The following is a 21,593-nucleotide window of genomic DNA, read 5'->3' as shown; positions in this document are numbered from 1 at the left end:
ATACAATTATTATTCATACAAAAAGGAGGAAACACTTGACTGCCTGGTCAGCTGCTTTTTGGGATGTTTGTTTTTCTTGTATTTGCACATCGATCAATACATGAAACCAGGAGAAGAAATTCTCTCGTCTGAGGAATTTTGCAACATTTTTTGAACTGAAATTCCGATGTATTAGCTGTGCAAATCAACCCAAACACCAACAACAAGTTTACAGAGATAAACAAATTCCATACTTTTTACCTGCTTACCTTTTTAACTTGTGTGGCGACAGATTTCAGCACAACCACTCACACTTATGAGTGAGTGCCAGGCCTCAAACTCTCTGAGCTGCTACAAGAAGCAGCTGTATGGAGACAGATACAGCAGGTGTGCATTTACCACCTACCAGAATAAGCAATGCTGCCACCTCCAAGCCTGCATTCTAGAAGAGGTTGACATGCACTTTAAAAGATCTTTCTATCTTGGGAGTATTAGAAAGTCCTCTAGTTCTCAAGGAATAACTGCTCTGCAAAATTATACATGCATTTTAAAATTCATCTGACACCCCAGGTTTCCACTTCTTCACTTGACTAAGTGGTTTTTCAGCTTTATCAGTCCACTGACACTTAGGATTCAAGCTTCAGAATATTACCAGGCAAGGACTTTACTAACACCATCAAAATATGCTGGTGTTCTCAAAGGACATCAGGAGTCTTTAGCACAGGCAAGCAACCAGAGAACATTACAGAGTGAAAGCAGCAGGATGGAAAGCTTCTGCCATGTATTTTTTGGCTGCTATGTTCTACACCTGAGCTAGACAATTACACTCCAAAAAGTACTCAATTGCTGTTTGTATTTCTCTTCCGTGGGTATATAAAACTTCAAATTCCATCAACACCTACTGAAAGGGCAGCAATAAGAGGGATAGAAGAGCAGGAGACTGTGGGTGGGTTTTTACGATACAGAAAACCTCTGCCAAAGATTAGCACTGAAACATGATTTGAGCTGGTAAAACCAACAGTCAAACATCTCCACTTTGTTGACTGCCCTTCCTGTTTCCCAGCTGGCTGAGGGTGTGTTTCCACATTCTGACTCCTAAATCTCCCCTGCAGGAACCCATAACCTGAGCTCTGACAGCTGTCCAGAGCCCGGATCCACCTACATGAGTCCACCCACAGGAGCTACTTTTTTCTTGACAAATCTGGAGCTTTGGAAGAAAATAATCTGAAACCATTTGAAAATGGCAACTCACTGTCATTTCTCTTACCAGCAGCTTCTTGCCATAAGAGTGGCCACAATTCAGTATCTCAAGAGCTGTTATTGAGCCTGAAAGAGAAACTTAAATGAAATTGCACGATTTGACTTAGCTTTCTGCGAAACCTGAAGGGACATGCAGGTTTTTTTTCTTTTTGCCAAACATAAGGCAGTTATTAATTCAATCTAAACTGTTACAGAAGCAGTGAATGAACAAATAATTCTGCACAGACACATGCAAAAACTTAGTTGCTTTTGACTCTACTTATTATGGCTCTATTTAAGATTAATAAGAACTGTTTGAGTTGCAAAGCAATTGCAAATGTTTTTATTTTATTGCATGTACAGCTGCTGTAGTATTGTTTTTGCCATTATTAGCCACCACACAATGCATAAGATAGCTAGAAGAAAGCTCAAAAAATTCGACTAGAGCTGGCTGGTGAATTACAGAAATGCTTTCTATTTGATTTTGTATTAAAAACAAATTGGATCTCACAAGTCTAAAATGGTGATGCCAGAAAGATATTTTGAGAGAAATCGCAGAAGACTGCCTTTAGAGAAAAGATGTCAACAAAAATGAGTGACTGAAATGATGTGGAGTACTTCAGACATGAACAAGAGGTGCTAGGGATCAGAAATGAATTATTATGCTCTAAAATAATCCAGTAAAAATCGAACTGTAGTGCAGTAATCAGAAAATGTATTGGAAAAGAGATAGGTTCTAAAAGGAAAAGGAGCTTTCAAGTACTGTAGGCTACTAGTTACTACTGAGAAATCTGGATTCAGAAGATTATATTTCTAAAAAAAAATATGAACACAACCAAACATAGCTGAATTTGCTGTTCAATAGGTACTGAACTATAAAAATTAAAAAGATAGACTGGAGACAGAATTACAGGCTAAAATAAAAATAATCAATGCAACCATCAATAGGAACTTTGAAATGAACACTGTACTGGCTGAACACACAACCATGTAGGCTTCAGGAAGAATGACTCAATTATGTTTTTCCCCACAGGCAAAGACATAGAAGATAGTTGTAGACACATTGAACACAGCACAGAAAAGCATTTGGGCAGTGCCCCTTGCTGCAGAGGGAGAAGTGCAATTCTAAATGGTGAATAATTAGAGACGCCCAGAAGAAATACATTTGGGCTCCGATGCCTTTGGCAGAGCAGCCACTGTGCCAACCTTCACAAATGCTCACTAGCACATGCTGCCCACAAACCCACACAAAATGGGAGGGAAGGCTTTCCTTTAGCAAAACAATGGAAAAGCACTGGAACAACTTCTCAGCTGGGAGAGAGATGGGCTGAGGATTTTTGAAAAAGACACAAAATGTGAAGTCTCATTTCTAGTCACATACGCTTCCTCATAAATATATATCACTATCATCTTCCTTATAAAAGGAAATTATGTAATATTCTGGGAAATGTTTTGGCCTCAACAAAAATTTACAAGTACATAAAAATAAATTTGGAGATTTTCCCTTTACCAGGAGCTTTATCACTTTACAGCAAAAGTTCCACCCCCATCTGAGATCAGCAGCATAACCTAAACCTTTCCATGGTAATCAAAAGGTGCAAGCATTCACAAGTTGTTTTGTCATAAAGAAAATAACTGAGAAGTCTCTAGTGCTGAGCTGTAAATCCTGCACCACTCATTAGGTCCCACTGACAGTGCACAGCTCTCAAGCAGCTCTCTAACTCAAAAATACAAGGAGATTCAAGTAAGATTCAATTCAAGCAAATTACGTCAGATACTTTCTGATTGTGTAACTGGAGGTATGTTTATAACACATTATGCAGAAAAGCATAAATTCCAAGCATGCATTATAACTCTGCCACTTCCACCACAGTAAAATACTTGCTCTAAAAGACCTTAGTGTGATTGGGCAGTAACAAAGTTATTGTCTCAAATGCACTGTTTGGGGAAAAATTAATCAAATAGGATGTTCTCAAACCCGAAGTGCCACTTGACACTGATGTTGAACAAAGCAATGAGAAGGGCAGACAAATCTGAACAACACTTACTGTGACTTTGGTATATATTAATTCATAATATACATTTATTCAAAAATAATTGTAGGCAGAGATGGAAAAAATTTAAAAGCTACACTGAAAGATGAGAGCAAAACCCTTTCCATTAAACAGGAGGAAGGAGTGCTATGAACCATAATTAATACAATACACAGTCTAGAAATACCCTTAACTTTTGTCCTTTTGTTACCTGCTTTTGGGATCTTTTAACATGGTTTCCAGCAATAGAGCTGAACAACCCTAACCTGATGTCCAAAGCCATCCTCACTTACAGGTATTTCCTCCCACACAGATATCTTTTAGGATACGTAGTTTCATGAATAACAAACCATCCCCAGCTCCCCCTCTGGATTACCCAAGGCAAAGGAATGTGGTTACTTTACAACACGTGGTTTGTGGTGCCCCAAGGGCTGCCCTTCTGTGATGCCTGAACAGCTCCTGACCAGCAGCTCATGATCAGAAGCTGACACATGTTGCTCAGCTGAAAGTCAGAGCTGGGAACATGGCAAAAAATCTACATTGCAGATTATCTGGGGTAGAAATTTCAGACAAAGAAAAAAACACTGGCAATACAATTAGCCATCAGAATATGTGAATCTAATTAAAATATTACTCAAAAACATCTGTTAGGGAAAAGAGGCAGGCTGAAGGAATTGCTCAGTGCTCCTGAACCCACACTCTAGAAAAGCTAATTGTACACATTTCCTCTTATGCTCGTGTTACAAAGTATAAAGTGGGGGTATAGAGCTAGATAAGATTAAATAAACAAAATTAATATAGAAAATGCTGAATTTTATTTTGTAAGCCCTTTATATAAAAGCAAGCTGAAACAAGCAGCATTCAAATCTGCTTTATTCTGAAAAATGAACTCAAATTTCATATGCAACTTCTCATTCTTATTTTCTATTGCAGAAATTAGAAATAGGCTAATACATGTAAAAGACTGAAGTCTCATAGTTTTCTTTTAGAAGACTATGAAGACTGCAGCCATGGGTCACTACGATTCTTCTAGATGAAGCAGTCACTTTGTTTCTTCTAGACGAAAGCCACTTGCTACTATTAATACTCCCCTTTTGTAAGATGGATATGCTAATATTGGTAAGCCTGAATAATACAGATTTATGCTGATCTTCATCTTACTCCCAAGCCCAGGAGGAAATTAAATACTAACAAATTCGAAAATGCAAGATAATACTTTCTCATATAATTTAAGACATAATGAATTAAATGGGTAAAAACTTTAAAATGTTGGAAAGGGAGAATGAACAACCTTTCTCATCCATAGGACAATAATAAATTCTTAGATCTCACATCAAGAAGAAATAATATTTAATATTTAGATTAAACCATGCTAGATGCTCAAATGAAATTTGTCAGTTGTTGTCACTTCTGTATCCATCCTGTACGCATTTGATAGATCCCTTCTATTTATTTCACTAATGGTTTTACAGTCTGGGAAAGTCAGGAGGAAAGCATGAAGATGCTCTGAGAGCTGGAGACAAGGAGACAGGCTTGGGTTGGAGAAGAGAAAGTTCTGGGGAGATCTCAGAGTACCTCCCAATATATAAAAGAGCTACAAGACAGAGGGAGTGGGCATGGAATGACAGGACAGGTGGGAATGGCTTCAAATTGAAGACTGTGGGTTTAGAGCAGATATTGGGAAGTATTATTTCCCTGTAAGGGTGGTAAGGCCCTGGCACAGAGTAGCTGTGGCTGTCCCATCCCTGGAAATGTCCGAGGCCAGGTTGGACAGGACTTGGAGCAACCTGGATAGTGGAAGGTGTCCCTGCCCATGGCAGGGGGTGGAACAAGATGGGTCTTCAAGGCTACCTGCAATCCCAACCATTTTGTGATTTGGCAGCTGGTAAAGCATTTTTCTATGGGGATGATAAAATCTCCAGTTCTCTTTGTATTTAAAACCATTCTGGCTGACAGTATAAGGAACCAAATCACAGTAATTTGATCTCATTTATCTAGCAGCCTTAACTGTAATATTCCATGATCAGAGTTCACAAGTTTTCCCTTATTTTGCACTAAAGATATTCAACTTTCAGCTTTAAGAAAAAGATACAAAACTTTGATGAAAAACTGGGTCCAACCGGTAGAAACATCTACATTTTAAAACATATACGGAAAATTAATTGTATTTCAAATTTATTATGAAACTTAATAATTCAAAAGGACATATATACAAAATATGACCACAGGTTGTTTCTGTAAATCTGACTGCTGATCTCGTAAAGATTTTAGAATTTATATTTTAGAATTTAAATTTTAAATTCAACCAAAAGAGATGAGAAATAAATACACTGTGAACTTAATAAAACAACATAAAAAAACATAAAACACATGCTGACTGTTTAAAATGGAACTATTCCCAGCAACACACTTGTCCGGAGATGTCCGCCTGTAGAATTCACAGTAAATGCTCAACAAGAGAAAGAAGTATTTTGTTCAGTGTTTGCCTGGTCTCACAAAGACTGTGAAATAAAGTCAGACAATCCTCACCCTTCTATACTTCAGCACCCTTTCAGAAAGCTGACACTAATCTGCCTATCCCATCTCAGTTTTCCTCCCTGTGGCAGCCTAGATAAACTGAGGTCCCAAGAATTGCAGAATCACGGCAATATATTTTTGCACTCTGAAGTATTTCTGGAGATAATTTTCCTTTGCATTCATATCCAGAATACTGAGAAAATAAAAAGAATTTAAATGAAAGAAGTGGTAATTCATATTGCTGCTGGCTCCTAAAGGCACATCCACTATACTTGCTGTATCACACAGGGGAGGAAAACCAAGAGATTTTTTCCTGAGCTCTAACGCCAATTTATTGATTTCCGGAATAAAAATCAGACCTGACTCTTCTCCTCAAGCCTTCCTCCTTCCCCTCCTCCCACCCACGAAAGAAAAAAAATCTGCAGGGATAAAAATATTACACAACCTTGTCCAAATGCACTGATAATTTTTACTATGCTGAACGCAAAGGTCATTAACATTCTGGAATACAGAAAGTATTTCTGCTACATTCTAAACACCGTTTTATTATATTTAATGTAAGATACTAAATATTGTTATTTGCCTTTAAATTAGTGCTCTGTGCTCAAAAGAGAACCACAAAAAAGGAAATGTTTTAATGCTGTGTAATGATTTTAACAGACCACATGAAAATTGTAAAGACTAAAACAGACATGCAGACGCAATGCCCTTGATAATCAGAGAAAGTAATAAAGATGGTAATTTTAAAAGGCAGAATTTCCCCCACAATACTGTCATTAGCTGGATTTCCATACATAAACAATTTCATAAATGGCTTAAATACTGGGGGCACAAGCTCAAGACTTGCATGATATTGCAGCTGAGGTGATGCTGCAGTGCTTACAGAAGCATCCCACACTTATCGAAAGCAATTCATATAACTTACATGCTGCCTTTGAGACAGTAACATTTCCAAAGGAACCACTCTAAGGTCAACAAAAGCATCTTACACTCTTAACAACTCCAGCAGAGCAGTTACCATGTCAATGAATATGCCAATGCTCCCCAAAAGGCATTGCTATGTTACTGCAGGGGTTCACACGCTTCCTTTCACACTGAGGAGCCTTCTTTTCTGAAACAACAGCAGAAGCAACCAACATAAACACCATCTAAACACTAAAAGATAAAAAAACCTCCACAACAAAAGCAACAGAGGACTTTTATTAAGGGAAGGTAAGCTGCCATTTTCTGTCTAAGTATCATAAACCAAATATCTGACAAGCTATAGTAAACTACAGAAGTTGAAGGAATTTCACCATGGGGGCTTTTGCATTTTATTGATGAGGTGGCCTTAATCTACTAGGTGCCTTAAATGATCTGACAGACAGAATGCAACTCGTACCACAACAAAAAGGCAAAATAAAGCATACAAGGAACAAAGAGAAAAATATTAAATGACACAGAGGGAATGGGATTAAGACCAATATTTACCTTTACATTTTCAAGGCTACTTACACATATACACATACCTAACGGGTCTACTTGCGAATTAGTAATTCAATTTCTTAATTGCACCACTGTAAATAGAGAGTGACAGGACAGGAGCTAATGGATATACTTCAGCCATCATTATTAGAAACACAATCCTGCATAGAGAGGCAGCCACATGCCCACTTCTCAGAGCATGTATTGTTACTGTAATGTAGCTCTTGGTAATAATTTCCTGGAGACATGAGAAAGCCAGAGATCAGCTTAATACCTGACTTGTTTACAAAGTACCAGTAAATAACAGCAACATTAATTGCAATGCTGTCACTTTCTTACATTAAACACAAGACTTTTATGAAGAGCCAAATTCAAGCCCAATTTAAACAGGTGTGAATTCACAGTAGGTCTACTGACACACACCATAAATTAAATCAGAGCCTTGTCTTTAGCTAAATCCTTCCCATGTCTACATAACTACAGCATTCACAAAACCGTGCTTCTTATACAACATCAGCCATTCTAGGATTTCCTTTACTAATTTAGTATCTTTATACTGTTAAGATACTGAATATGAAGTACAAAGAACTAAGGTGACTTGTTCAAAACTCACCCACCTGACCAGAAATCAAAATGAAAAATCCCCAGAGATTTAGGGACAGTCAAAAGCTCTGTTAAATGGATCACTGCTCCCAGGCTATAAAACAAATACTTAGATGAATTACACAAGAATAATCTTACATGTTTCTAGCTCATTAAACTCAGCTTTGACCTGTAACCTACTAAATTCTCTACTACATCTGCTTATTAATATATGGCTAATCTTACTATCCCATCTTTGCAGCCTGCTGCTTAAAATGTTTGTTATATTACTAGAAGTATTGTTTCAAACATAATATGATCTCATACACCCATGTTAAGAAAGAATTTTCCCAACAATTTATGTGGACAAATCAGAAATATTGCATTGTTCCACAGCTGTTTTCCCCCGCTCTTGCTTTGTTTTTAAAAAGACAAGTATGTTATTAAAAAAAGTCTCCTGACCAGATCTCACAAGCAGTGTAATGCTACACTGCATGACCAGTGGTATTTCAGCCTGTACTAAAACCCAAATTTCTTGCCTACAAATCTCAAAGAAGTCATTGTGAACTACAGCTAATACCCAGTTGTCATAAAATAATTCAGCCAAAGAAACTGAGCAGGAATCTGGATCCAAGACAAGTCTGCATTTCACAGTACACTCCTCCAGCACTGGGAATCCTCTACTCTCCTACTGGTTGTCACTGTGTTGGAGAGAAAGAGTAACTAATTGCATGAAAACATCTAAGCAGTTGTTAGGAATAAGCCAAGCAAACCAGACTTAAAAGTACATCAAAGCAATCTGACAAAATAAAAAAGGTCAAAAATTGTGTTATTGTAGGAATGGCTGAAGTTCCACACTAGCTGAGATGCAGCAGCTAAAAGTGAAAGAGTGAATGGCTGTGCAGATGTGCCAAATGTTGCTCAAAAATGGATTATGGCATGGCATAAATGTAGTTGAGGTCAAATTCATCATGTCACAGCTGCATAGACATCCTGTAAAGGAAAACATAAGAATTTAATGAACAACAACGAGGAAGGTTATATGGACACAAAGTGGACTGTGGGCTGCTTTTTAGTACACTGCCTAGTGTGGGAGGCAGATTCGTGTCAAGCCATTTAATTTTAAGGATATATCTGGAGATCACGCCTTCTGTAGATCAGGTTTTTTTTATATCCTCTTTTTTGACCACATACTCCAGAAAAATAAACAAACAAATAAATAAATAAATTTGCCAGCTCAGTAATCTGGCAGATGAAAGCACTGAACTTGATGTTCTGACATGCTGCAATGACAGATACCATTGTTCCAGTGAACTGAGGGCAAGTGCAGTCTTCAGTGGAATAAATGAACTATTTTTGATATGGCTATTCTGTGGTGCTGCTGTCTGAAATTTACATTCACGTATTGTAGAGTAACATTATGTTTAAATGGAGCTATTTATACTATACCAGAGATAAGCAATGATCCCCAAGAAATTGGTCATTCATTTCGTGCAGTCAATATATATTTTGCTCAGCCTCAAGCAAAGCTGAAGGCAGTTTGTGCACTAATAGGCTATTATTAGGTGTCATTAACTTGACAACACTAAATGGGAATGTTGGTGTTTCATACAACGCTGTTCAATGCTGCCAAAACAACTAGAGTTGTTTTAACAGTGATTATGACAGAGTTGGTCTACGAAGGAAAACAATCCTCAAATAAATCCTCAAATTGGGCTACCCAAAATAAACAGAGAAGTATATATCCTGTGACAGGGAACTTCAAGTTAGAGCTTAGAATGAATAGGAGAATGTCAAGAAATAGCTAAAAAGAAGAAAATTTTATGAAGTATGTTAGCTTCAGATCAATGTAAAGCAAAAAACTGCCTTGAAAGGACATTTACTGGAGTCCACACAATTAATTGTCCCACTATTACCATGAAAAGACCTGTTCTGCATTTGTAGCAAAAACTGTGCTCATAGAGGAAGAAAAAAATAAACCCAAACCCCAAACTCTACTGACCCTTTCAAAATATGGACAACAACAACGTTTTCTCAAATCATGCAACAAACTGTACCTTTCTCATTAATTTTACTCCAGTTCCAAATAGCTGCATTCACCTACCATGTGGTCAATCCCTCAAAATCCAGAATTGCTAAATATTTTTACAGAAATTGGAAAGTATCATGGAAATTAGTATTTCATGTACTTCCAGTAACAGATCTTATGCACCCTCCCATTTTCACACTAGAGTAGTTACTGGCTGGCACAAAAAAAATACATTTCCATGGCAGAAACTGACAAGGATAAATGCAGCACTTGTGGCTCTCTGATAAAGCCCCTGGCACACAGGAGTGCACAGAAACGGGAAGATGTGCCATTATGATCTAATTTAACTAGAGATTCATGAACTTCTGTATTCTAAGAGTGCTTTGTTGCAGAGTGCCAACCCAGATGAAAAACACACTGCACTCTGGATCAGGAATCTTGGCTATGAACTTACTTGTGAAATAATAGATAATATAAACAAACATAGCTTGCACTGTGGTGTTCATATTTATCCAGACATTAACTTTCAAGACTGTAATTATTATAATGACTCAACACCACAGGAAGCACTGATAACTTTTTAATTGGCCCTGCCCAGAAAACTCTAATGACATCAATCCCTGAACTACAAACTCTTAGAAGGCTTACAAGAAATGAAATTTTACAGTCACATGCAAAACCACTATCTACACCAGTTTAAATTGATTAAAATCATCCTCAGAGACTAACCTTTAGAAGAAACCATTCTTTGGTGGGGAAAGCACAATGATTATGTATCCCTTCTTAGCAACATGTTTCTTGCTACATTTCTGCAAGATGATGAAGGTGCACTACTTGCAGTAATTTTCATCCACAGAAAATTACTTATCAAGTGGTACATGTACTAAGCAAAATATCATCAACACCCAGCTGCACACTGCACTCCAGACTGAAATACAGAACTCAGTTATATGCTTAAATTGCTTTCAATACTTCTGCTTCTCAGCACTTTACAAAAAAATGTGCATTTTTTAGTTTAAATGGCAGAAGTATGCACATTCCTTCTATGTAGCATTCCTTTTCAACCACTTTCATAGCTAAGGGCCGACCAATGCCAGGCAGACCAGATTCAATTCCTTCAGCCACCATCTAAAACCCAATGTCTTACGAAAAAACAAACACACACTCTCCCTCAAGCCCAAACAAAACCTCTCCATGCAACAAACATTTCACTGAGGATGGATCCCACAGAAGCAGGAAGCTTCTGAAGAAGGCAACCATTGCACATTGGAAATGGGGCGGCATCTAAAAATTAACTGATTCCAGCAATATAATAAAATGTGATAGTGCAGAATGCTTAATTCTCAAAGGAATATTTAATTAGAAACAAGCTGTGCACAAAAATCTCTTTTTTAACCTCAAGCACATAATGTAATGTTTTTGAGCCTATACTGGACATTATCGTTGGTACTGCAGAAATCCAGGTGGAAATATATAATTATGAGCTTCATATTAGATAAATTCAAACATGTAAGCATAGAAATACCATTCATAACTGAAACCTCTTTCAGTTATATTAACCTTATGACTACAGAGGCACTAAAATATGTCATTGTCAACACTGAAGTGTCAATATTTAATGACTTCTAGACCTGCCATAACATGCAGCTATTAAACACAGAAATTAAAGTTTCAGCTAAGCTTGTTGATCTTAAGCATGATGAATTTGTTTACTTCCTATACTTTGTAAAGAAACAGAGTAGCTTTTAATCAATTTTAATGCAGAGATAAAAAAAATACTAATTCCCCATGTTACTTAATTAAATACACATTATTCCCTTCTGTGACACTAAACTGTAAGAAAAGCAAATGAGTAAAAAAATCCTGAATGAGAATGAATATTTAGAAAATACACATACACAAAAACCAAACCCATGTGACCCACAAGCCCACTCTCTAGATGCAAGGAAAAACAGAACTGAGATACTACCAAAACCTATTCAGTCTGTCCTGCTGATAAAGATAAGTCTTCTTCTAAGGTGTAGCATAAGATTAGAGGTAAATAGAGAATACGTTGTCTTTCTCGACTCACCTGGCTGAAGAGCCTTAAAGCTATGCCCAGAAGCCCCAGAAACAACTGTTTATAAAATGTGATATAAATGCACATATATAGATTTATTTTAGAACCTAATTCAGAGACCACCAAATTAAAATTATGAATGTCTTATGACATAAAAATGAAGGATGTGGGAAAGTTAATCGTCTCTAGAGAAATAATGCTTTAACATAATCACTGTTTCATATTTTGTCTTCTTTTCTGTCTAAACTGTAAATACAATACACACAGCAGACAATCACTTCACCTTACATACAGTACAGAGATCTAGGAAGGAAGGGGAAAAATAAAAAGAATGAAAGACAAAAAAAAAAGAGAAAAAAAAAGAAAAATAAGAGAAGCAGAAAAAGAAAGTTTTGAACAAATTACTACTACTATTGAGTACATTAGATGCATTTCTTTATTACCATTCTCCCCATCAGACTTCCTTTCATGGTCAGTGTCAGTGAGGGACAATGCTGAGTTTGCTCGGCTTGACAAGCAGGAGCTGTGTTCCGATTTGATCCCCCTCATCCACATCCTCAGGGCGTGGTCCGGGGACGCTCCACCTTCTGTTTCAGTGTCCACATCCGAGCCCACCTCCAGGGGGTAACTGTGCTCAGCTACACCATGTAAGTCAGTTTGATAGCCAGGGCACAGGATATGGGGAGTCTCGCAGAATTCCATGTCTGGAAAAAACAAAAGTTCAGAAAACAATGTAGCAGTGAAAACCAATATAACTTTGATTTTCTTCTGGAGAATTTGTTTTGAGAATTAACACTATTCATAGTATTAGAAGACTTTTTTTGGTCTGTGACTCACTCTGCTACCTAATCTACTCTAACTGTAATGAACTAGAAGAATATATAGTAAAATATATAGTGCTGCACTGTAATTGTGCCTTTTTGTCTCACAGAAATATGCATTATAGCTCAAACGTGTACACACCCACACACTGATAGCTGCACATCAATTTACAACTGAAGTGAGCATCTGCAAACACAGATACTTTCTCATGTTTTGCTAGGAAGGCAACAGCTCCAAATTAATCTCAGTATGTTTTTATCCTAGGAAAAGTGTAGCGAATTTGCCAAAAGGGAACTTACAAAATAACATTTAAAATATTTGGTTTATCATGGAAGACAAAGAAAGGGTACTTACCATTGCCTTGCTCTTTGAGAGTGCTGTCCTTGCATATTCACACCAGTGGGTTTGGGTTCTCCAGTGCTGGTGGCCTACAGGAACTTCCTAGAAGAGCAGTGACTACTAGGACTGTACAAGGGCCATCTCATGATGACACCAAGCCATCTGAGATTTGAGAGTTGCACGTTATTCTTACTGAACATCGCAGCTATTGGCAGTAGAAATCCAAGGACAAACAGAAGGTGGACAGGACCCATAATGTGAATATGCAGAGGAAACATTCTCGAAGAACTACAGATAAGGAACACACATCAGCAAATTGCAACTTCCCTTTGAGGTAGCCTCTGCATATTCTCACTTGTGAGAATCCAATTACAAATGCAACTCACAGGGACTATGACAGGGAGTTCTAATTAAATAAGGATTACAGAACTGCACTCCCTAATTGAACATCAGACCTGGAATGCCATCTTGAGAGACTAAATACAATATCAAATATGCATACAGTATTTCAGTTTCTAGAAAAGAAACATTAGAGACAAGAGTCATTGATCAAGACTAAGGACAAATACTCATTTCTACTGTCATCCTAACTAAAGCTTTAATTTGCCAAACTAATCCACTTACCAGCTAGTGAGAGGAATGATTCTGATTTTAAGCACTCTCTCTAAAATAACAAAAAGCCCTAGTATTTTCTTGAAGGTATCAATCGTTAAAAACCTGCCAACCAAATTTAGAGATATAAAGAGATATAAATTGATCCACCTGAGGGAACTGTAAGTCATTTGTCTCTATATATCTTTCCTTTGCCATCCAAAAATTCCTGAAGGTCTTGGTTGCAGTCTTGGCTTTGAGTTCAGGGAAGGGCAACCCTGTTTGTGGAGGGCAAGGGAACAGGGTGGGCAGCAAACAGAAAAGCATGGCCATGGCCATGGCTGCTACTCCTACAGGAGTCATGGAAGATCATCCTGTCTTGCCTGGTCTTGGTGCATTGAGTGGCCCATCCCAGCAGCATCAGCCACCACTGCTCCTGCTCCTTTTGGAGCAGCAAGACAGATGCAGAGATGATCCCAAGTGCTCCATCACTACTATAATCTTTTCCTCTTGCTCAGAAGAGGAGAATGTGTTCTCAGCCCTATCCTCGAGAAGCTGAGATGTGCCTGCATGAGCTCTGTCCTCCAAGTCTCTCAAATGCTCTGAGATGGCTAAGAGAAAACAGCCGAAATATTTGAAAGCAGTTGCATAGGGAATATTTGGTATTTGAATTTTGTCCACCTTATATCAGATGTGATTTCAAGAAACACCATCTGATCCTTCTTCCCCTTTAAAAGAGATCATTGCTTATTTTCACCATCTGAGGAACTTCTCCAAAATTAAAAATCTTTCCATAACTTCAAGAACCACCTCAGCTGATGCCAGGTCCTCAGGGGGCAAGGATGCAGGGATTTTTTTATATGGCTGTCCCTCCAGGCAGATGCCTGCCATTAGCAGCCTGGGGCCTACGTTCTTCCTGTTTGCATTTGCATATGCCAAGGGGAAAATTCATCCCAGTAAATCCCACAAAATGCTAATTAGATTACATATTTTTAAGAAGGACAGAATTTACCCTTCAGTCTCTATGCTAATTCCTTTTTTTTTTTTTTTTTTTTTTTTTTTTTTTTTTTTTTTTTGTGGAGTAAGGATTTTTATACTATAACTCATGTTCAACTCAAGTTTAACACAATCTATTGTCTTAATAGTCTATTTCTTAAGTATACAAGTCTTTGCAGGATTCTATCTCCCACAGGATGCATTTTCTAAAAAGCTTTTACAATGGCAAAAGTGGCTTCTTTTAGTCTGCATATCTAACCTTTTTACCTAAAATACTATGTATTTCCACAAGGAGATAAAGTTCAAGTAGATTTATGATCGATTCCGTATTACCACAAAGACATAGTCACAAAAGAAATGAGAAAACATTAATACAAAGTTCCAATTTTTGCATGAACAGAGAAAAAAAGTGGCAGTCAAGAAGATGATGAAAGGATTTTCAACTCGGGACCATCACAGAGCCTGTTGCAACACAACCATTAAAAAACAAGCACTTTATCTCACATTGATACTAGCTTATTTTTTAAAAAAGTAATGCATGAAGAAATATAAAATATCTAATGATCAAGAAAAGGAAAGGCTTTGTTTAAAAAAAAAACAGCATTTTAATTAACAGACCCCTTTATTTGTACTTCTAAGTACAATTTTCTATTAAAAAAAAAAAAAAAATCTAAGCAATTAAAGAGAAGTTGGACAGTAGTGCCTCTGCTATTTAAGGCTGATATGAGAACTGGGCAGCTGACCAGGAAGTTCTAATACAGCCCCAGCTTTGCTCACAAACAAAGCTACTGAAAACTCCAGGCAACTCATGAAAGGTTTATTTACTATGGCATCAATTTAGCCACCCATACAGCTAAAAACCTACAGTAAGGATTTTCATGCAGATATAAAACACTTATCCCAGTGCATCTTCAGGACTATTTCCTTGTCCACTGTATGGTCAGTGTTGGGGGTTGGGTTTCTTTCTTTTGTACTTATAGAATTTTTTCACCCTAAGTTGCAAGGAAACTAACTACTGGTACTTACGGGTACTTAAGGAAAGCAAAACAGTGGCTAAGGTGGGGGAGAGGAGCATGGCATCTGGCTACACTTCTTTTTTCTCTGAGAGTTTCTCTCCGGGGGAGATACCACAAGATTGTGGGGGCAGGTAAAGGACAGGACTGGGGGCAGCTGCTGGCTCTCACTTTCTTGGGGCTTCAGAGGAGGATGGTCAAGCTGCTGCTTAGGCAAATGAATTTCGCTACCACTGCAGTAACTCAGCCGGGAGCAGCCTTGGTTCTGACGCTGGGCCCCGCAGCCCCTGCCCTGCAGCTCCAGTTACCAGCGCGGAGCTTCTCATACATCTCGTCCACCGCCCTGGGGCTTCTGCTCATTCTTGCCATTCCAGTTTAGGGCTCCTCAGAGTCCTGCTGGAGCACCGGGACCGACACTGCCCCGGGGTTCCTGAAGCAAAGCCTCTCTTTTCCATCCCCTCCAGTCTCAGACACAGCCGCCATCACCGCGTGCTCCCCGAGCCCACGCCACAGCGCCCCCTGCAGCCGCGGGGGAATCATCGCACCTGCCCTGCCCACCGGGAGCCACCAGCGCCCCTGCTGGCTGTGACGGGAACTGCACCAGAGGGGAAACTGCCTGTGGCCGAGAGGAGTCACTGGGTTTGTGGTTCTGTTTGTTGTTAATGCTGTAGTTGCTGTTGTTCATTTGTTTTATTCTACACACCAGTAAAGAACTGCAATTTCTATTCTCGTATCTCTTTGCCTGAAAGCCCCAGAATTTCAAATTATAATAATTTGGAGGGAGGGGGTTTACATTCTCCATTCCAAGGGAGGCTCCTGCCTTCCCTAGCAGACACCTGTCTTTCAAATCGAGACATTCAGGAGTAACTGTGTGCCAGCTGCTCTTTCTGCAACTCTTTTAGTTTTTCTGGCACAGGCTAAAAAATAAACAAAAGAATCTACCCTAGTGAAAGACCATGGCCCTTCTCTCTAACCTAGTAATTCTGCAAACTTGGACTTGTGGACATACAGAATCTCTTCACTGTTGCCATTTACCAAGAATTCTGCTAATTTCCACCCGTTAACCATATAAATATTTATTCAATAAATAAATATTTTAAATACTGAAAAAAAAAACTCCAAATAAAGAAGACAGAAGAAACATAAAACTAGAATATAGATAGAGATGGGCATGAAGAACCTTCCTTTCCAGTCTTCCTATTCCCTTACAGAAAATCATTATTTTGTATTAATAGCAGAAGGATAAATAATATTCATTTAAATTACTTAATTGACCTATGTGTCCAACTAGAGAAAGAGCTTACAGAAAAATATAATTTATTTTTTATTTACAAACTGGAATAGTTTGACACCTTGCAATTAGGTGCCTTTTATGAACCCTATCATATAATTAAACAATTGTCTTTAAACATCATTGATTCACAAATTAATTTTATTCTTGATTTTTGGTATGAGGTGATTCTTACACTGAAGATGCTCCCTGCTTAAACACAAACAAAATCAATTCTCTGGATGAAAAGATACAAATTGCTCTTTCTGCAAATACAATATTATAAAAGAGACTAAGAAGCTCAAAGGCAAGGAGAAAATATCAGTCTTGGAATTTTAAATTCACTATACTTATTTTGGCCTAGTCTGGAGTGTTTTTGAGAACACTGGAAATATCAGAGTCTGGGGAAGAGAACAAGGAAGGAACTCCATATTAAGCTGAAAAGTGTCATGTTTACACTTGCATGAGTGAGTACATTGAGAATGAAAGGAAAAAATATACCAAACAGTCACCTTTGTTTATGGGTTGGCATTTTAGTGTTACACCACAACTTGGTGTATATTTTTTCACAATGAACTTGCTCTAGTGCTTCAATCTGCAGTGTATTATATGTGCTGCAAAACAAGCAGAAAGGCAAGCTCATGGTATAAGAGATTCAGAGACACTGGGAGGGAAGGAAGAAGTGAGGAAGAAATGTAAATCAAATGGGGAAAGTGAAATTCGCCTTCATTTTTGGAAGCAATATATATGCATCCTCCGAAATGAGAAATTTTGAGGGCTATTGAGCACTCTGCTAAATTTCATGTGTTCAACGGCCCTTAAAATTTCTCATTTTTCACCTGAGGACTGTGGTTTACTGGCTGGTTGCTGGACTTGAGAATTAAACGTGCAGACATCTTAAGCTGCTTCATAAAGGCATTTGTGAAACACAACCTGCTACATTTTTGAATGCTTTTGTGTACATGCTTTTCATTTAGTCAAAGATCTTACTGTTTCCATGTTGAGAGCATACCACATTGTTACTACTCAATATAATTCAAAGAAATTAACCTCCAGTAACCATCCATACAAAAATCATAAAGGAAGAAGCCAAAAATCAACTGATTTTCAAAAATGTAATACACTGACTATAAATTTGTTTTAGAAATCTTGTGTTTATCACCAATTGCATTATTGCCACAGCCTGGAACTGTTTCTCAGCTTCATGTATTTTAATAAATAAAAATTGATATATATATTTCACATAAATAACAACCATATAAAATATACAATTTGAACATTTTATACTTCTATAGCAAATTAATTGTATTATAAATTTTATTTTGCTTTATTTCAACTTTTCCTTGCATTCCTTTATTTATGTAGCTTACTTGCTTACATTAACCTCCAGTTACCAGCAGAGATGATAGAAAGTTAAAAAATATCCATAATAACAACTAAAAAAGGAATAAAAGATGAATCAGAGTCTGTTAAAACACTAAAGAGTGAAATTTGCAGGTCAGATAGCTAAGGGATTAGGAAAGGAAGCTGCACTTTCACTTTTTGGCTTGTGAAATTTATAAGAAAAAGTCTTTATTCTTCAGGTCCTTCCCTACAGGAACCAGAGGATAAGGTTCCAACCCATTCCTCATGGCAAATATCTTTCTAATCTCTTCTTCAGACTAATTCTTCAAGCTTAAAGAAAGAGCACAAAAGTAGACTGAACCTCTTTTAAAATATTATCCTGGAGTCCTCAGATACTAACTTTTATTTTCACTACTATTGAAATCAATATAAATAAGGAATTTTTGCACAGAAATCATCCTTATCCTATGGGGACATAGATGAACTTTTTTTGTGTCCCCAGAAGCAGAATATTCTTTTGGAGATCACTTGAAATTTTTAATGTGAAAGATTTTGTTTTTCAAGGGTTTCTCAACTAACAAGATGCCAGAGGAGGCATTTTGGAGCTACAGTGTGGATGCAGGAGGTCTCATTTTAACTTAGGAAGAAACACTCTCTGTACAATATTGGTTAGAAATTTAATCCTTGAAGTTCAAATATATCTGAATTACTGCTGGCTACCACCTTTCCTACTCCAATGTGTGGCTTTATGAGGTAAAATACTTCCATTCACAGGATTATGTTAAAGAGAAATCTCTACTGCAGGTATTCATAAATATCTCTCCTATAATGAATTTTAGAGTTACAAAACCATAGCAAATGCCAGGAATTAGCATTTAACCTAAATTTCAGATAAAGGAAACCAACTTACTCTCAAATAATGACCATACTAACTCTACCCTACTAAAGACAAGAGGATAAAAATATAATTATCAAAGATGAGAAAGAACCTCAATATCATTTGTGAGGATAAAATTAATTCTTCTAGTATTACAGTCGAAATAGAGTTTGGAAAAGCTTGTCTTACAATAGATTCACTTACAGTTTCATTCTCCATATGCAAAAATTTATTAAGAAGTTAAGAATTTTCAAGATAAAAATATGTTCTGTTTCCTAAAACTCTATCATAAGAGAAAAGCATTCCAATTTTCTTTCAAGTATTTTAAAGGTTCCTTGGCTCTAAAACAATTTTTCTATTACAAGTTTTGGCATTTGCATTTGTGTTTGAGGGAAGCAATAGATAATGAATCCTTTCTTCTTGTGATTAAATTTTCAAAATTAAACCCAGTCATAACTAAGACTTTAATGAAGGCCACCAGAACTAAGAATCAAAGAATCTCAAGTAGATTAACTTCGCTCTTTGAAAGAGTTTAATATGAACAAAAAGTCTTCCTTAAGATTAACCAGGGGGTGTGAAGCAGTGGGGTACTATACTGCTACCTCTAAGTCCAGTGCATTCACAGTTCTCAACAGGCAAAGTTGATGTTGTGATTCTACCTTGTTTTCAAGTCTATATGGCACTTTAGAAAAGAAAGGCAATTAGAAAATTGTTAGAGTGCAAACAGGCTACCAGCATTCTTCAAAGTGAAATTACCCTCAGATTGTAGCTCTATCCCTACAAACTTGAATTCAACTCTGCCCATGCTTTTCTGGTAGTAATTTCTGAAAGCAATTAAATTTAAACCAAAACTGCTTTCATTCAAACCTCAGTCTTCGATGTCTGTGACATTAAGCATGACAGCTATCACTTCCTAAAAAAAAAGAGACAAAAATACGAAAATAATTTTTATCAATGGTTTTGATTCTGGTTTATAAAATACATTTAAAATGCACTGTTTGCTTCTTAAAATATTGAAATATCTTCATTTTTAAAACTGCAGTTAAGCCAGTAATTTTAGATACATGAGCACCAAAATATTTTTAAAATAAAAGATGTGAAAAGCAGGTACCTTTATAAATATACCTGACTGAGTTTTACATATGCGAAATTAAATCTAAACTCAGATTTAATTTTCAGGGCTGTAAAACCAGAAGTTAATTCTATGCAGCCAGTGGGCCAGGGTAACACTTAGGCTTTAAGTCATTGTGACTGTCCCAGAGTAAGCATCTGCATAACTTTCTGATGGTGGGAAGACTTAGAGAGCTGCTATCAACACCAATTAACCAGAAATCTGATCCTTTACTGCTGGGACATTCAGCAGACCTGAGATACTCAGATCACAGACAATGCTCAAAAGGAATCATCAGAGTAAGTCAGCTCCTCACCTTAACTTTCACCAGAAACTACAAAGCTCTACTATAATTTTAGAGTAGCTTAATAGAGTAGCAAGGGTACTACTAGCCATCTTCCTTTGAAGTGACATGAATGGAAGGCAGACAGCAAACGGAGCCAGGTTGGAGTAGAGGAAGGTGGTTTTGATCCCCTTGTGCCAGTTTCAGTGAGTGATCGGTGAATGAATCATTTCAGTGCAAGTGAGCGAAAGGCTTCAGCAAGACTGCACTGACCAAGTCCCATATCTTCACATTCCAACTAACTGTTAAAAATGCTGAAAATTAGGAAAAAGTATTTGCAAGGGAGAAGGTATCACCTAGAAGTCTAAGCATGAAGAGGCAAAATCCTTTAAAGAAAGGGGTGCCAGCCACCATCAATACCATGTGTAGTGAGAACCAGAACCAGAGAACAGCACTTGGGCACAAGAGCACAAGGAACAGTAGCTGCTGTCACTGTGCTGCCATCCCAGAAGCAAGGAAAACAGGAGCAACACCCTGCCCTGAGGCACAAGATGTGCCCAGTAGGAGGCTCTTGCCCTCCACATCCAACTCAAGCTTGACAAATCCCAGTCTGCAAGTTACTAGAGTTGCCTGCTGGCAACTGTCTGGCAGAGCAAGCAGACACACATTCTGACAGCTAAACTCTTCAGATGTTGGGATCAACCCCACAAAAACTGTCCATTCTGAAAGTACATCTGATACCCCTCCCAAGCATCCAGCTAAAAAGCCTGCCTAATGAAGCCCAAATTTGGAATTTACATCCATTGAACTCCCGGTGGGACGTCTAACACCTGCAGAACACCACACCTAATTTTATAATTTTTTCTCTTTAAATAACTGAAATTGGAACCAGTTTTGGCAATCAACAGCATATCCCCAGCTCAAAGAAGGACCAAATTAGATCAGTGTGCCCAGGGCTCTTTATGAAGAGAATCAAAATTCTACAGAGCAATGACTGCTGGCCAGACTACCAGACTACCAGCATTTTAAAACTTTCTCTTAGGTG

At 37.6% G+C, this 21,593-nt stretch overlaps 1 protein-coding gene across 1 annotated transcript in view; it reads right to left on the bottom strand.

Moving 5' to 3' along the window:
* The window catches only part of TENM1 (teneurin transmembrane protein 1), an 831,368-nt gene that overhangs the window by 199,383 nt on the left and 610,392 nt on the right, over window positions 1-21,593 (bottom strand). The window contains exon 6 of the mRNA XM_056491567.1: window positions 12,346-12,606. Coding sequence (XP_056347542.1) covers window positions 12,346-12,606 — 261 coding nt within the window. The remainder of the gene's footprint in view (window positions 1-12,345; window positions 12,607-21,593) is intronic.

Source organism: Oenanthe melanoleuca, chromosome 4A (assembly GCF_029582105.1).
Source record: "Oenanthe melanoleuca isolate GR-GAL-2019-014 chromosome 4A, OMel1.0, whole genome shotgun sequence".
In the NCBI taxonomy this organism is placed as follows: Eukaryota; Metazoa; Chordata; class Aves; order Passeriformes; family Muscicapidae; genus Oenanthe; species Oenanthe melanoleuca.
The sequence above is the reverse complement of the archived record's forward strand: the minus strand, read 5'-3'. Positions and strand labels throughout refer to the sequence as shown.